This window comes from Podarcis liolepis (assembly GCF_965112155.1).
Source record: "Podarcis liolepis genome assembly, chromosome: 3".
Taxonomy (NCBI): domain Eukaryota; kingdom Metazoa; phylum Chordata; class Lepidosauria; order Squamata; family Lacertidae; genus Podarcis; species Podarcis liolepis.
This window is the reverse complement of record NC_139557.1, coordinates 82,055,782-82,073,469: the sequence shown is the minus strand read 5'-3', so window position 1 is coordinate 82,073,469 and position 17,688 is coordinate 82,055,782. Positions and strand designations below refer to the sequence as shown.

At 43.4% G+C, this 17,688-nt stretch overlaps 1 protein-coding gene across 2 annotated transcripts; it reads left to right on the top strand.

The window, feature by feature from the left end:
* The first annotated feature begins 1,078 nt into the window (after positions 1-1,078).
* Positions 1,079-16,816, top strand: MEMO1 (mediator of cell motility 1). Of its 2 annotated transcripts, none has more exons than XM_083496959.1 (9): positions 1,079-1,630; positions 8,292-8,373; positions 9,122-9,190; positions 9,954-10,066; positions 11,566-11,677; positions 12,988-13,130; positions 14,362-14,438; positions 15,719-15,823; positions 16,169-16,816. In XM_083496959.1, exons 1-9 carry the CDS (start codon positions 1,570-1,572, stop codon positions 16,298-16,300), a joined length of 894 nt encoding a protein of 297 aa, XP_083353085.1. In that variant the 5' UTR covers positions 1,079-1,569; the 3' UTR covers positions 16,301-16,816. The 2 variants fall into 2 exon arrangements, with proteins under 2 accessions (XP_083353085.1, XP_083353086.1); XM_083496960.1 differs by lacking the exon at positions 1,079-1,630 and adding an exon at positions 7,656-7,774.
* The last annotated feature ends 872 nt before the right edge of the window (positions 16,817-17,688 follow it).

The window sequence follows — 17,688 nt, the reverse complement described above, 5'->3', positions numbered from 1 at the left end:
GCAGGACTGCAAATTTGGAACTTGTTAGTACTCTGTCACACAGCCGCTCCCGAGCTCAAAACTCACACTGCTTTCTGAAATGATTGCACTGACTTGGCCACAATTCCTTCCTGCCTTTTTGTCCTGGATGCAAGATAAAGCTTGTGGTCCAGCCCTCCATTTTAGAAAGCTGTCCCTATGGCAAATTTGATTCAGGGCCAGCCCAGTCCATTTTGTCATTCTGAGCTGCTTCAAAGCATAATGCCTTGCAGTGTTGCAGAAAACACTAGGTTGCTCTTGGATTTCAAAGAGCTGCTTCATTTGGGAGGAAAAGACCTGAGCCAGAGGGACCTTTGGTCTTAAAATACTGTAATAAAGTGAAGCCTTTTATGTTCTGAACAGTGGAGGCTGTGGCTGCCATCCTACTAATGATTCGTTAAGTATCTCAGGCGTGTGGTGTGCTCTATTCTAATCCACACCATACAATTAAAGCACATCTTAAGCACATGGCTTCTCCCCAAAGAATCCTGGGAACTGTTATATACAGAATTGCAGAGCTACCATTCCCAGCGCCCTTAACAAACTAGAGTTCCCAGGAATCTTTGGGGAGGGAGTCGTGTGCTTTAAATGTAGAAGGGGGATGTGATCACGCACTACTTCTTCCACCCTGAACCCTGTCTCCATATTAAAGAATTGTGGAAAGAGAACGGGTCGGAATAGAAGCGGAGGCTGAAAGAGCAACCACATTACTTCCGGCGCCCAACGGCACTTCTCGTTTCAACTCTTACGTAGGCCCCTTCCGCAACGGGGGGGGGCACAGGGACTCCCGCACAAGCCTCTTTCCCGGCTGTCAGGACGAGCAGCCAGGCGGCTCCACATGCCCCTCCGACGCCCCGCTCCCCGCCCGGAGGCCCTTTCAGCAGCTAACCTTCCCCCCTCTAATCTTCCCTTCACCTCAGAGACACAGCCCCGCCAATCAGCGAAGGCCAGAAGCCATTGCCACGGCAACTCCACTCGGCCAATCTTAAACGGTCCCTCCCACGCCTCCCGCTTCCTCCAATAGAGAGGGCGCTTTTCGGACGGCCGCCCAATGGGAAGCCGCGGCTGCGCCCGTCGAGGGAATAGGCAAAGAGCGACCCAATCGCCGAAGGGCTTTTGCTTCCCTTGGCCCAATGGGGAGCCGCGCTGGTGTAGTCCTTCTGCCACAGGAGCCGAGTTAGGCCAAACCCGGCGGCTGCCGCCTGCTCTGTGGGTTTCGCCCGGGCGGCGGTCGCTGCCTTGGCCTTTGTCCCTCTCGGGCTCTCCTCTCCGCCGCCGCCTCCTCCGCCTCCCCCACCCGGGCCAGGCCAGGAGGAGCCTCCGGCAGAGCCCGCAGCCCTCCCGCGCCTCGTGCTCGCCGCTTCCCCAGCCTTGTCGCCGGCCCTACTCGCCGTGTCTCCGGCAGCGCCGCCCCCCCTCGCGGGGGCTTGGGCTCTGCTGGGGGAGGAGGCGGAGGAGGGGGATTAGCGCCGCGGCCGGACTCTTCCCCAGGCCCCCCTGCCTCCCTTCACCCCCGCCTCCCCCAACACCATAGGCGGCTCAGGCACCAAGATGTCCAACCGAGTGCTCTGCCGGGAGGCCAGCCACGCCGGCAGCTGGTACACGGCCTCAGGTACGCGCTGGGGCGGCGGGGGTTTCCGGGGCCTGTGGGGGCGAGGGGCTAGGCTGCTCCGTCGGGCGGCGGGATTGCTCTGTGAGCTCGCTTTGCCCATTTATTATACGCGGGGGATCGGTGTCTAAACGACCGAGGCGAATAAAGCCCTTGGAGATTTTTAATCCCGAGTAATTGACCGCCCGGCGCCGCTACGATGCGGTTTCTCGGTCGTTGCAAAGGTGGGCCGAACTCAACCTCTTACCGGGAATGCGAGGCTTTTTTCTTTATTATCCTAAAGTGGGGGAATAGTGGGTGTCCCACGGACGCATATCCGTGATAAATCCCGGGGTGTTCACTCCAGGGTGCGAAGAATCTCGTGGCCACTTAAAGGCAAATTGATTTACGGGCGCGCAACCTTTTTGCGGCCCAGAGTCTACCAGATCGGATGCAGCGATCTGGTGAAGCGGCCTGTAACCCTCGAAAGCTGTCACACAATGAGGTCGCAGCCCTGTTCATACTTACCTGGGAGTAAGCCCCGTTGAGGGGTTCGGTAGGACTGGCCTGTGATGAGTAGGCATCCTTAGGATTGCCCTGTAATTCTGTGAATCTCTACGGTGCCGTGAGACTCATTTGTGTGTGCGTGTGTAATTGGCGTTAAAAAGACATGGGGCGAAGGAAGAGAGCGTTTTGCAACACACACACATGGCGCTGAATTGAAGGGAGGTTGGGATGGCAGCAGGCGACGATCGCGGCGCGGAATCCGGCGTTGATTGTGTCGAGAACAAGGCTTCCCCCTCTCCTTCGCCCCGGAAGGTGGGCCATTGACTGAATCAGCACTTTCCGCCGAGCATTTCGAGGCCCTTTTCTAGAACCTCCGGTTGCCTTTACCCGTGGTTGAATTCCCGGCCAAGCTCCAGAAGGGTGGGGAGATCGGCGCCTGGAGAAAAGAGATTCCCAGAGATCGCCCCGGGGATTGTAAGGAAGCTGTACTGGTTCCTATTCCCTTTATTATACCCTGAGGAAACAGCGCATTTCGGGAGAGGTGATTGTGATTGTGAAAAAGAAACCAAGAGAAGAATCCCTTGGTAGTTCGGTGTCGAGTTAAAGGAACCGACAAAGATCTGAAGTGTGTGAATGAAAAGGGGTCATTTAGGGTAATACGGGGGAGGGGAAAGAAATGGATTATGGGAACGCAGCAGTTGTCTCTGAATCGAGCTAGCAGGCATTTTGTCAAGTCCGGCATCTTGTACTGCCCAGTGTACTGTTTTTCCCCCTTAAAAAAATAACCATTACAATTTATTAAACCCCCAGAGAATGAGGTATTACTCTTAAGAACAAAGGACTTAACGACTATGTTTATAGGGAAGTCTTTGTGTTTACAAACCTGCGTTTTTAAAGTGAACAGGCACAGAAGATATGAGGGAGATAATGCTTATAATTAGTGTTTCTGGATTTCTGATACCATTTAAAAAGAGCAAATAGGACCAGTGGAGTTGTCAGTCTTTGCCCCCTTTTCTTTCTTCTGGCCCTCCTGAGGAAATGCTGCACACAGAACTGCCCTCTGCAGGATGAAAGGCATACATGTTCCAGAATGAGTTTTCTTCCTGTATGTATTGTATGCAGCAACCAGATATTTCATTTGGCCTTACAAAGAAACAAAAGAACCTTCAGGACTGAAACAAAACAAACACTTACTTCCTCTGGCTTGATGGTTTATACTCTTACCTGAAAAATGTGATGTGGAGAGAGAAGATAGCAGCAGGTTTGACAAGCATATGTACATTGCAGCTGAATACTTGCAACTTGCTAGCTGCATGTCTGCTTGTTAGCAACTGTAGTAGGTATCTTAACCTTTAGAAGTTACTCCTAATTGCTTGTCATAAGAAAGATTGTTTCCAACTGGAAGTGTAGGTTTAGGGATGCAATACATGCCATGAATGTGCACCTACTTTGGAGGAAGCCTGAATCCAGAACTGAAGCAAGGTGCTTCTGAATGCTTTGGGATTTATTATGAGGCAAAGCAGGTCACCCCCAAAGCAGCTCAAAACAAGTCTGACTCCTCCTTGCAGCCAGGCAAAAACATTCTCTTCTCCCAGACCTTTGGCTAATTAAACAAGGTATGACCCTTTAAACTGGGGGTATTGCTTTTGTTTCTTACTATGTTATGTATTTTTGTGTTTTGATATTGTAAACAACCCTGTGATCCTCTGATTAGGGGAAGCATATAAATTTAATAAATCAATAAATACAGTGTGGATGGAGGAACAAGGGCAAGTCATGCAAACAGATGATGCAATGCTATTGCTAACTTTGACAGGTTGAAATCAGGGTGCGGAGGATATTGCTGCAGGAGATAAAAGTGTCAATTCACAACTTCTAGCAGGTGTAGCAATGGATTTAAAACTGGTTGGTAATACACATGCAGTGTCCAAGCTTGCTGGATGCATTGCTGAATAAACACATTTTCTGCTCTTGGGAGCTGGCAACAAGACAAAGAAGACTGAACCGGCTGGCTAGACAGGTTTCCTGGGGTCTCTTGCTTACTCTACAGAAAAACCTAATGTGAGCTTAGCAGTTACAAGAGAAACTTGTATATGCCAGGCCATTTTGCTGCAGCAAATACTTAACTGCCAAACCACAAAGTGATGTGCAAACACAAATTTCATTTAAAGAAGAAAGAGTCCTGTGGCTCTTAAAGACTACCATATTTATTATGGCACAAGATTTCATGGAAGAGAGCCCATGTCATCAAATGCACAAAGTGTTATTCTTACTTGGTGTATGTGTGTGTGGAAAAATATGTAAAAGGATGTGTCAGAAGGCCATGAAATACAAGTCAGTCTTTGACAGCTCTGTAAAACTTACATGTATGCAAGATGAGCACCTTGACCATTCTCAACAAGTTGCCAACAGTTGTTGCATCACAAAGGGATATGTCAAGCAACGATGATGAAGGGTGAAAATTTTTACAGTGCTTTATTTTTCTATCGATATTTTTCCTGTTTGATAAGTCCATTAGTAACTGAATAGATGCCAGTTGCAGATACAGTTTACGCAAGCTTGGCAGTTTCAAAGTTTTTAGCTTTGTATGCTAAATACAAGTAAAATAGAAATGCTAAATTCGATCACTCTGGGGCATCAGAAAATTTCCGGATGCAAATTATCCTGTTTTTGTCATGGATGCAAGTGAGAGCTACCACCACAAACTTACTGCACCTCGGGCCGGGCGTGGCAGGCCAGAGGGTGGGGGAGCGCGTGCCCATATGCGTGCGCACATGCTATTTCCGGTGCTCCTCCGACCCGGAAGTGGGCAGCCATGCAGCGCCGGTAAGAGCGGGCAGCGGGGGTCGCCACAGACCGGATAAACGAGTCCCTCGGGCCTTATCCGTTCCGCAGGCTTTAGTTTGGGGACCATGATCCAACCAAAGAAATAGTGAATAAAATGTATTCCAGAGGCTCTTAATGCTTCTGTTGTTCAACTGAAATGTATCTTAAATAAGCTGCAATCCTACACCTATTTCCTAGTGAGAAATACCATTGAATACAGCTGGTCATGCATCTGAGTAAACATGCATTGAATTGTGTTCTTTGTATGTTTTTACCACCATAACATATACTGTGGCATGTGTTTTCATAGGCAGCTGTGTACTCTTATTAGATATCTGCACCTACAAAAGGTTGTGTCATGGAAAAAATCGTTATTGGAAGATAGGATGTTACACTCTTGCATTCAAGTGGTGTTCAAAAGTATATCTATAAAAACGAAAGATAACTTACGAAAGCAACTTTGGTCCATTGTAGACCATTGATCTTCATATACTGTTTTATTTTACCAATGGAAGCATCAAGCTTTTCCATATAGGTATTTTTATTTTCTATTTGCAGATTTTTGAACTTTAGCAATTTATATAGTTCAGGTTACTGGGTGTTTGTAGTCCATTAAGGGGCATTCCGCGGGACACGGGTGGTGCTGTGGGTAAAACCTCAGCGCCTAGGACTTGCCAATTGCATGGTCGGCAGTTCGAATCCCCGCGGCGGGGTGCTCTCCCGTCGTTCGGTCCCAGCACCTGCCAACCTAGCAGTTCGAAAGCACCTCCGGGTGCAAGTAGATAAATAGGGACCGCTTACCAGTGGGAAGGTAAACGGCGTTTCGTGTGCTGCGCTGGCTCGCCAGATGCAGCTTGTCACGCTGGCCACGTGACCCGGAAGTGTCTGCGGACAGCGCTGGCTCCCGGCCTATAGAGTGAGATGAGCGCACAACCCTAGAGTCTGGCAAGACTGGCCCGAACGGGCAGGGGTGCCTTTACCTTTAAGGGGCATTCCATGCTAAATAAACAAACGAAATGATTTTTTTTAAAAAGGGGGGGAAAGAAAATGCACTGTGAACATTAAAGTACTTTCCACACATGCTGATTTTGGATGAGATGTTGTGTTTTTCAGAAAGTCAGCAGCCTCCCAAGTTTTACATGCTAGGTGAACTAATTACTAGTAGGTGAATGGAAGTAACCAAAGCAATTGCTGGATTTACTTGCAGAGAGGAGATAATGTTTGCCCCCCCCAAAAAAAAACACCCATGAAAAGCCTGCAATGATTGGACATCATATATAGTTGTATTTTTGTGAATTTGTCAAGTGACTCTCTCTACCTTTGAAAAAGAGATCCTGAGCTTCAAAATGAACTCTTAACTACTGTTGAAGGTTTACATTTTATTCTATAGCAGAAAGAAAGAGCACACATTTTCAGGCAGTGTGACCTTGAGCAAATTTTTGGAGAACTGTGGCCCTGCCTCCAATGATATATTCTTCCCTCCCACCCCAAAAAAGAAAAACCCCTGAAGATTATTTCAGCATGTATAATAATTTACTTGTTCACGTGGTTGAAATTTTGCTGTTTGTCACATTTTGTTGATTCAGTATGGACTGCTTCAGGGGTTACCGTTAAAACATTTCCTTTTAAATTTAAAAACAGAGGCCTATTTGGGTCCTAATTCAAATCCAGTTATTCCAGGGAGACACAAAGATTACTGTTTCCTCATTTTAATTAATTTCCCTCAGAAATTGTGAAGATGTGTCTACAGGAACACTCCATCATTTTTGCTACAAGCCCTGGTTGCTGTGAGCCTGTTTATCAGGATCTGAGGGCTGCAGGTGGTGAAATGGTTTAATAGTAGGCACCGCCCAACTCCCTGCAGCCCTCCATCTTGTGTTGTCTCACAGGCAGCCTTGATGCAGAGCATCTTCTTGCATCAAATGTTTTATGGGAGGTGGCTGCCTGTCACAGCTATACAGGGAGGGGGGAAAGTCATTGTGTGGCAACTGTTCATCCACTAGCCAGGTCTAGTTTTTATGATAGCAGTAAAAAAAGCGGAGCTGCAGTCTAGAAATGAGAACTACCAAATCAAATGGATGCTCACATACATGGTGTGGAGAGCTGCTACTTGAAAGACTTGCGGCGCATGCCCAGAACACAATTTTGCACACATTTAGCATCTAATAATTTATATCTAAAGATGCAAATTTAGGCCAGCTTTTAAAGGCGGAATAACAAACTGTAGCTCCTTCTGTCAGGCCCTGCTCTGAACTATGGGATGTCAATTGGGTTTTCTAAACTGGATGTGCCGAAGTAACCCCCCCCCCAAAAAAAAACTATTGCATGGGTGGGAAACCTTGACCTTACAGGCTAGATCTTTATCAGGATTTAGTCTTTCAGACCAAGTTTGACAGATGGTTGCCCATCTGCCATTTACCTGATGCAAGAATGGCATCAGGTGATTAGGTGCTCTCAGTTCTAGAATCATCTCAATTCCATGCCAATACCTATGTAAATGTTCAAACTACTGTTGGCCACAGTGGATCATTAAACAATACAGCTTCCATGAATTCACATATTTACCCTTCCTTGTTAATATTCAATGATGCCTTGGAGCCAGGCACTTCTTACCACACTCCTCTTTAGCTTTTTAAAATTATCCTTATTGTGTAGTTTGTTTAAGCATGTATTTATAGCACTTCCAAGTGGTGTGTTAATGAAGCAATCCTCTTCTGAATTAGTTTTTGGCAGCAGTAGCTCTTGGCACAACTAGATGCAGCACTGAGAGGGGATGTTGCAGAGATATTGGAGAGGGTCACACTTGAATGCAGTTTTTCCTTTGGGTTGAAATAGGTCAGTTGCTAATGTGAGTTTAATACAAAGCAACAATCAAGCTGGCGGCTGTTTGTCAATAGACCGGTTAATGTCTAAGTGTTTTTCAAATTCTTTAAAATGTTATTAGGTATATTTCCTGTCATGACTCCCTGTGAAATATCAAACATTACTGATTAAAAATGAAATTAGCAAGGTATCATCTTTGGAGCCACCCGGAAGCATTAAAATGACACTGTTCACATGCCGAATAGAACTAGTGGTGTATTTTTCTCTGGTTTCCTCCTGTGGTTTGTTTGGAAAGAGAGAAACCATGCACATTGGTTCACACCTAATGCTAAACCAGCGATACGGTTGTTTCCTCCCAGCTTATCAAATGGAGGAGCAGGACAGGCATGATTTGAGCAGCATGTGCCAGAATGCTACTTGTGCACAGTTATAGCTATGGTTTGCAGCTATAGGCCATTTTGCTTATTCTAAGGATGGCTCGTTGGTTCTCCTGTGGTTGTTGTTTTTAAAGCCTTATCTCTTTTTCTAGGACCTCAGCTGAGTGCACAACTAGAAGGTTGGCTTTCTCAAGTACAATCTACAAAGAGGCCTGCTAGAGCTATTATTGCACCGTAAGTTTTTTCTTTATTTTCACATGTAGACCATTTTAAAAGAACTGTTACAAATTGTCACACTCCAATATCTGCAGCAAAAGGTGGTGCTTATGGAGTGAGAGAAATAGGCCAGTTCATGTCGGTCACTCTGCTTAGCTGCCCTGATACAGGTGATTCTTTGGTGTCATTTGCTTGTCCTATTTTGTTTAGATTATTTCTATCAACTATCCTAATTCAGAGGAAGGAGAGTGCTTTATCTTGCATTCTCCTTACTCTGGATGTGTGGACTTTTTCCTTCCTTTGAGTCCCTATCACCAGAGGAGAGAACACTTCTTGTGTTCATGAAAGGTAGTGTGCTATTTCATTTCAGCATTGTTTGTAATTGCTCAGAAGACTACTACTAGTAAGATTTCAATCTTAAACATGGTTTTGCTTTAAGAAGTAGAATGCTCATAGCTTCAAATTACAGCCATCTCTTATCACAATTTTAGGTCATAGGCGTATTCATGCAAGACACTGCTGTGTCTTGCAAACATAACCTTGATAAGGGTATATACATATCTGCTGTCTGAGAGTCACGTAAGTAAGCTGAGTTGCTCGTTGATTGTCAGTGTACCAACTGGGCATGCTGCTTATATCTGCTGTTGCATTTTTCAAGAGCCAGTTGAAGATATGCTGCTTGTCAACTCCATAACATCAGCAAGCTCCCCTATATGCTGCAATATGCTGACTGTTAATCTTGTACAATGTGTCTTGTTTTTTGCAGGCATGCAGGCTATACTTACTGTGGGTCGTGTGCAGCTCATGCGTACAAACAAGTGGATCCTTCAGTCACGTAAGTCACTTTAGAAGATTCTTAGAGTGTGTACAACAGAACTTGATTTGCATACATGCTGACTTTAAGACAGAAGTTATTTTAGGTAGTGGCAAAGAGGGATACCGTAGTGGCTGACACATAATGGAGATAACTTGTTGTTTTGTCCCAATCCTTGGGCAAATTGAACAGTGCCTCTGAGAGACAGTATACTTCGTAGAATGAATGGATAAATGTTGTGTGAAGTTCTAGTGTCAATGTCCCCTTTTCTTGACCCTACCCACCCAATACTTGTGTTAGCTTTGGCAACGTGGTTGCCATCAGGATGCGAAATTGCTTTGGCTCCAGATTGCACCAATGAGCACATGTATGTGAAGACATTTCTATATAGGGTGGAGACAGTTTGGACCACAGCACTATTTTTCGGGTTGTATTTAAAATTGCCTGGAACTGTATGCAATCAGGACCATACGGTCCTCATTTTCTGTGATTAGATGCTACATGATGTAGCATCTCACTTGCCACGCTACAGTGATAACATAAAAAAGAGCTATAATAAAGGCATCCAACTGGGAGCCTTCTCTTTTTCCTTCAAGTAGAAAACCCTTTGGTTGGACACAACTGTAATGGGGATGTAACCAGGGAGCAGGAAGCATGTCTGTGTGTGCTGGAGTGCAAACGTTGATAGTGGAACCGTTCACCTGTCTTTAGCTAGTCATGGAATCCATTGTTTTTCTGTTGAGTAGACAGTCGCTAATATTACATGTTTTCTGTTCACCCTCAGACGGAGAATCTTCATCCTTGGGCCTTCCCACCACGTGCCCCTCTCCCGGTGTGCACTTTCCAGTGTGGATATATATAGAACCCCACTATATGATCTGCGAATTGATCAAAAGGGTAATTGTATATAAAATACACAACCACTGCAGTACACAAGCAAAACTAATTCTTAGAAAACTATTAATCCTTTGTGACTTTTACTTTTATTTGACTTACCTCTAAATATTTTCATAAAATAAAAATAGGGTATGGCACAGGAAGTAATTCTAACATGGATTATTATTTAAGGAAGAGCACCATTTAGAATTCATGTAGTTCATTGTAATAATTCAGTCTGTTTTGTTGGACTGTCACCAGCTTTTCTGCAAACCCAAATGTTTTATTTGCACTCTGTGGCCTTAGCTTTGTATCTGGGAGAAGGCATTTCATTGTTTGTTTTCTTCATGTTTTGATTTTTTAAACGTTTGGTTGGTTTGTATCTTAAAACCTTGGGAACTAACAGGACTAACAGAATAGTGTCTTATGAATGAACCAAATGGACACATGTCCAAGGATTCTGTGGCAGCCATAGTTGTGCCTTTGTGCAGTTATACTACTGAACACTTTCAGGAGCCTAGAGTCTTATTTTCCTCCCTAGTTAGAACAAAGTCTGTTGGGATTTTGCCTGCTTACAGTAACCACTTGTCCTTCATTGACAAAGTTGATGCAGTACAATAAAATATATAAAGCCACTGCTTGTAACTAAAATAAATATTGAGAGATAAGTGAGATGGGTTACAGGAAAAAATTAGCTCTAATTTCAGTTGTGATAGTCTTTATATCAAATCTTGCATCAGAGGGGAGGCACCATTGGCTCTACAGATGTTGGACCCCAACAGCACTGCCAAGGCTGATGAGAGCAGTAGTCCAACCACATCTGGAGGAACACAGGATCTTTTTCTTACATAAAAGAGAATTACATGCCTGTAACTTAGTATGAGAGTTTCTGTAGTTAAAATACTTTAGCTGAGTTAATAGAAGGATTGGGAGGGAGAGAGCTTTTCTGAGCACATGAAAATATTTGTAGGCACCTACAATCATTGTTTTCTATAAACAGATATTTCCCAATAGGTTATTTTTTATTCTGCTGCTATCCAGTGGTTACTGGTAATATTAATACATAATCTGTCTGCTCTCCCATACAGCCTGAAGGCAAAGGTTTTAACTTGGCACTTTATATCACAATACAGTGGTACCTTGGGTTACTTACGCTTCAGGCTACAGACACTTCAGGTTACAGACTCCGCTAACCCAGAAATCTTACCTCAGGTTAAGAACTTTGCTTCAGGATGAGAACAGAAATTGTGCTCCAGCGGCGCAGCAGCAGCAGGAGGCCCCATTAGCTAAAGTGGTGCTTCAGGTTAAGAACAGTTTCAGGTTAAGTACAGACCTCTGAAACGAATTAAGTACTTAACCTGAGGTAGCACTGTACTTGGTTGAAGAGATACACTTCATCCTAGTTTGAGTATAATGCAGTCTAACCAGAAAGTTGATAAAGCAGAAAGACAGCTTCTCATTCAGTTGTTGCAGCCTTCTGCTATTTTTTTAGTCAGACTAATATATTCAAAACTTCTCAGTTTATGCAGAATTATGGAAGACTGGAATGTTTGAGCGCATGTCTCTGCAAACAGATGAAGATGAACACAGTATTGAAATGCATTTGCCTTATACTGCTAAAGCCATGGAAAGGTACATTTACTTTTTAAGAAGCTGCACCATATGTAGAATGTACATATTGAATCCCTGCTTTTAATAAATCTATGTATGGGTTTCTCCCATACTCCACTAATGTAGAATACAGTATGCTGGAATCCTCAAGTGTCTTAAGCTCATTAAAACGAGTAAGAGAACTGTAGGCTGTAACTTTTAGACACACGGATAATTTCTTAGAGTAGAAATCAGTAGGGGTTGGGTAGAGTTCAGGCGGTCAGGGCTTTTATCTCATCTTACTACATCTGTTATTATATGTTCCTTCCATCCTTCCTTATGTGACTTGGAAGAATTGGCAAAAATCAAGGAAGTGTACTATCCCACTTTGCGCAGCTTGTTCCAATTATAGGAGACCCAAATCCTACAAAACGGGAGCATCTTTCCATAAAGAAATTACCTGTAAACGTTTGTTAAGAAATGTATATACCACTCTTTATCAACTAGCTTCAGGTCAGTTTAAAACATGGTAACGTAACAGTTCTATGCATACAATTTATAATAGTAGATAATACATATAAGCAATACAGTGTTGAATTAATTACAAAGGTTCACTCAGCAATAAACTCTGCAACTCAGCCACTTCAAAATACAAGTCTAAGCATAAGCTATTGACTACGCATCTCAGGTGTGACTATAAAACATACCTATTTAACAAAACAGTGTTTGAAAAATCACTGCCCCTTTGGGCATGAGACAATGAAAAAAACACACAGCTTGTTTTCCTTATGAAGCTATCACTACCAGAGTACCTATTTCTGATTCTGAAATACAGAGAGAGTCTGGCTTGGTCATCTGAAACATACTGTGTTTCTTTACAGCAGGCTTCCTCAACCTTGACCCTCCAGATGTTTTGAGACTACAATTCCCATCATCCCTGACCACTGGTCCTGCTAGCTAGGGATCATGGGAGTTGCAGGCCAAAAACATCTGGAGGGCCAAGGTAGAGGAAGCCTTCTTTACAGCATGCTGTTTTTGTCAGGCTTAAGCGCTATTCAAAGTGTGCTGTTGAGGTGCAAACTTTTAGAAAGTGCTAGTTAGATAAATATGGCAACAGATCAAAACGATCTTTAAAAAGAATTGTTTCCTTTTTTTTAAGAAATAAGGCTGAATCATGGATTCAGAATATGTGCCATGGGGTGTGTTCAGTGCTTTTCACATGGGAGACAGGCCTACAAGAAGTGGGGGGAAGTTGCATGTGGGAGCAGCACAGTCAGGAGGGTGAGGGGACCATTCAGCACCGATCTTGTCTTGACCCTCTACAATGCAAACTTATTTTTCTCTTCTTTAAGCCATAAGGATGAGTTTACCATTGTTCCTGTGTTGGTTGGAGCACTGAGTGAGACAAAAGAACAGGAATTTGGAAAACTCTTCAGCAAATATTTAGCAGATCCTTGTAATCTTTTTGTGGTTTCCTCTGACTTCTGTCATTGGGGTAAGTTGAGGCCTGTTAATAGTTGTGAACTCCAGTTGCATACATTGGCAAATACACACAAAATACGTGTATGTTACATTGAAATGCATTTTAGCTTGACAAACCTGTTAGAGCGAATTGAAGCTGAAGTTTGTTGGTTGCACACCTGCGTGGTGTGGCAGGGGTGACAAAAGAAGTAGTTAAGGCATGAGCTTGACTTTACACACACAACCATATACACAGAGATAAACACACACACAGAGAGAGAGAGAGTCCTAAGAGTTATATTTATTATTAAAAGAGGAAATCATACAACACATTCTTTTGTGATCAAAAATGAGAACTCTTCCCATGGTTGAGTCAGGGTGGCAAGGATTCACCAGCAGTTTTAATAATTTGCATTCCCAACCTGTATCTGATCATTCTTTTTCATATTTGCTTCATTCTACTCAAATTAGAATTGCAGAGCCAGCAAAAGAAGGCAGCCGTGAACTAGTTTTTTGTGGCTTTTGTGTCATTTTAAAGTTTCCCAAGGTTTTACTGGAGGCATCTCTGTCACTGCTCATTTCTGACAAGTGGCAGTGTTCTTAAAGCACTAGCAATTAAAAACAACAACAGCTCTTCTGGCATTTTGCAAAGAAAGCAACATAAACCAAAATGATGTCTTTATACTTTTAAAAACTATTGATACAAGTTTAAATTTACTTTAAAATAAAAAATATTTGATGTATGACCATACTATATTTCCTTAGTGCCAAAAGTTGATAGAAATCATGTTTGCGTTATGAGGACACTTTAATCTGATTGGTTGCCGTCTTGTTGGGATTAAGTTTATTGCAATATAATGGAAAAGTTCAAAAAGTCATTTTTTACCTTAATAACCTGAGATACCTGAGATACAAATGAGCCTTTCAGCACACTGTGATTTAACACCATGGCTTGTTTTAAAGCTGTTACCAGTGCTGGAAGAAAAGGGAAAGAATAGTTAATGAAAGAGTTGCTGGTTCGTGAGCTTAGTCACACAAAGGGATGGGCATAAAGACTCTGTGCATGGGCAGAAGACATCATCATATGTCATTAAACTGATGGCTGATCATCCAAATGCAGTCAGTATACTGAATGAGAGTATTTTAAAGATGCAGTACACCATAGATTTGTGCTGCCTGTTCAGATACCACTTTATTTCATTTTAAAATATAACCACATAAAAGATGTCTAGTTACTCATTTCTTCTTTAATTTGATTAATTAAGGTCAGCGGTTCAGATACAGTTACTATGATGAGTCTCAAGGAGAGATCTATAGGTCCATTGAAAACCTAGATAAAATGGTAAGTGTTAAATTTCATAATTTCTGTTGTCTGCTCTTCCTGTGTTTTTTGAGGGCTCCTGGAGTTTTTCAGAGCTCCAAATAACACATTCCCGTTTCTGTTTCAACACAAGGGAGGCAAACTGGATCAAGACCATTTCATCTATCCCTAGTCTAGGAGGGAATCCGTAGCCGCAGTACATGTGGCCATCAACAACATTGGGAAATAGAGTTTTGATGTCCAGGATCCCCGTGGAAGCTTTTCAGAAATGCTACTTGTTTCTTCCTTCATTGCTAGAATTCAGAATATCCCAATGGTGTTGGATCATCAGTAGGTTCGGGTGGGGGGTGGGTGGAGCAGGGAGAACTCATAACCACGTGAGTCCTAGTGAATTTAGGTAAGTGAGGAGATGATTGCAGCCTTAGAAGGCTTTTAAAAGGTCAAAATCTGTTAGTGATGATAACTAAATGGTGTCTCCATGTTCCAAGGCACTTTTGCATCTAAATACTAGCTGCCGAATGGGATGGCTGTTGTCTTCATGCCTGTCTTGTAGATGTTTCCATAGAGACATCTAGAAACAAGATTAGAGTAGATCAACCCTTGGTCTGATTCAGTGGGGCTCTTTGCATCAAGAGCATGCTAAGACCATGCTGCCAGTTGTTCTAAGAGACAGTTGTAGACTCTAATGCAGGCATCCCCAACCTGTGGCACTCTGGATGTTTTGGCCTACAACTCCCATGATCCCTAGCTAACAGGACCAGTGGTCAGCGATGATGTGAATTGTAGTCCAAAACATCTGGAGGGCCACAGGTTGGGGATGCCTGCTCTAATGGGAGAAGGTGTTGGGCCTAGGCCTTCCCAATTTATCACAAAACTCTTTGGAAAACTCTAAAATTTTATCACAAAACTCTTTGGAAAATTCTAAAATTCAAGGGGAAAACTCTTGATCATGCTGGTCAGGGAGGAAAAGACCTAATGTTTTATGTAGAACTTCCGCTTTACTGATAGCTTCTCAATTTGGTGTCAGTCTCCCCCGCAGGTGATGTGACAACCATATCACATTGAGTGGAAAGTTCTGTGTATTCGTAATACACAGTAATACATAATACACAGTAATAATTATAACTGTCTTTTTTACAAAAAAAAAAGTTTGTAAAGCTTAGGTATTTCCCTCCATGTTAAGACTTTCTGTGTTTGATATCTGTATTTCTTGGGCAACATGCTTGGCATGCTATAAATGTTGGTTATGAATAAATGCAGCTCTAAATTATAGCTGATCATAATATTGGTATTCTCCTTAGGGTATGAGCATTATAGAGCAGCTTGACCCTGTGTCCTTTAGCAATTACTTGAAGAAATACCATAATACGATATGTGGAAGACATCCCATTGGGGTTTTACTAAATGTAAGTACTGTTTGTTAAGCAGAGTTCAAATGCAGCAAATGCCATTACTAGAAAACACCATACTCTCTCCTTGGTGACCAAACCTTCTGTGGTTTAGCTTTCGTCGTACTCAGCTGGGTGGTGTTCTTAGCAGAGTTTGGAGTGGAACTGAATTCTTGAGGGAAACCCCGAATTTCCAATAGCATTTTCCCTTCAGTAATGTGGGGACTGAGCGTTGATACCTACCAGTCCTCCCCTGCAAAGTTTGCAAGAGTCCATTATGAATAAGGCGCTGGAGTGCTGCTGCTCTGAGAATGTCAACTTTACTTCCAAAACAGCGAACCTTTTTGCTTTCCTTCCCCCTAGGCTATCACAGAGCTCCAGAAGAATGGAATGAACATGAGCTTCTCGTTTTTGAATTATGCCCAGTCAAGCCAGTGTCGAAACTGGCAAGACAGCTCAGTGAGTTACGCAGCAGGAGCGCTCATGGTCCACTGAACCTCTGACTTCTCAGGGATGACACCTGCACACCCAGTGGGGTCCCAGCCTTGCCCTTACAAAGATGCAGTTCCTGGTCTTTGGGTATACGGAAACCTCAAACTAATAGAACTCTTCTTTTTCTAGTAGATGTAGTCCTTCCTTAGTTACAACTCATTTTAAAATGCTTTCTTGTTTAGGACAAGGGAAGGAAGGCTGGTGTCAAAATGTTGTGACTTCTAAAAGCCAGTGGCTATAAAGGGATGGTGGCAGACGCTGGTCCCCTTGCAGGTACAACATGTAAAAGCATTTACCACATCCCAGATTTGCACTCTGCAGACCTGTGCACATGTACTCTGCTTTCAGAATAGTTTTGCAAGTTGTAAACAGACGAGGGTGGAAGCTTTTTAATAAAAAATGCATTTATAAAAGATCCTGTATCAGAATATAATAAAACTCCAGTATAGTCAATTACTACCCATGTTGTACAACAAATATCTTCTATTTTAGTTGCTAATAAAGGGCTGCACAAACCAACCTGGTGTGATGTGATTTGCTTTGAGTGGTTTCTTTTCTACAGGCAAGTTTTCTTTTCTCCTTGTTCCTCCAGAAATTCCCATGAGTGATTTCTTCCAAACTGTCAGACCAAAGGCCCTATTCCTATTTGAGCTATCTTCCAGGAGCCTCAGGCCTGTGGTAGACAAGGTCAGAAGCAACAGTGGGCAAAGGAAAATAAATACCATTTTGCACAGGGATTCTGTTCCTGGCCCTGGCACACTTCAGCAGAGCACGTATAAGCGTACCCTGTTATTCCCTCTTCTGGATCCATAAGGACCTGCACGTCGGCAATTGCACATCAATTGGAGGCACCTAAAATGGTCACGGCATGTACTGCAAATGTCCTTTTACAGGAGGCTAGTTCCTTCACACACCCCTATCTATCCTCCATTCATGCAACCAAGAGTTCAAGGACACATTTCAGCCAGGCAAAAACACTTGAGGATATGAAGTAGGGCTGGTGAGGGATGTTGCCTGAGAAATATCCCAAGAGCCAAATAGTAAGGTGTGGAAGGCTGCATTTGGCCACTGGGTCATAGGCTCTTCACCCTTGCTTTAAAGTACAATGAACCCTGTTCTGTTAGAATGTCAGTCTTGAATCCATCAGCAACAGGGTGCAGAACAGCTCCTGTAGGGCCCTATTGCTACCTCATGCGGCACTAATCTTCTGAGTAGTGAGGTCTATCTGAGGTCCTCCTGGGCCTTAATTTCAAGAATCCCAGCACTGATTCCCCCCCCCCCCTAGGGTCCCAGCATGCCAAAATAGAGGCATGTAGCCAAGGAGAAGGGTATGCAGATTTGGAAGAACAGTGTTGCATGTGAAGGCAGCTGGTGGCAATGGTGCTTCCTGG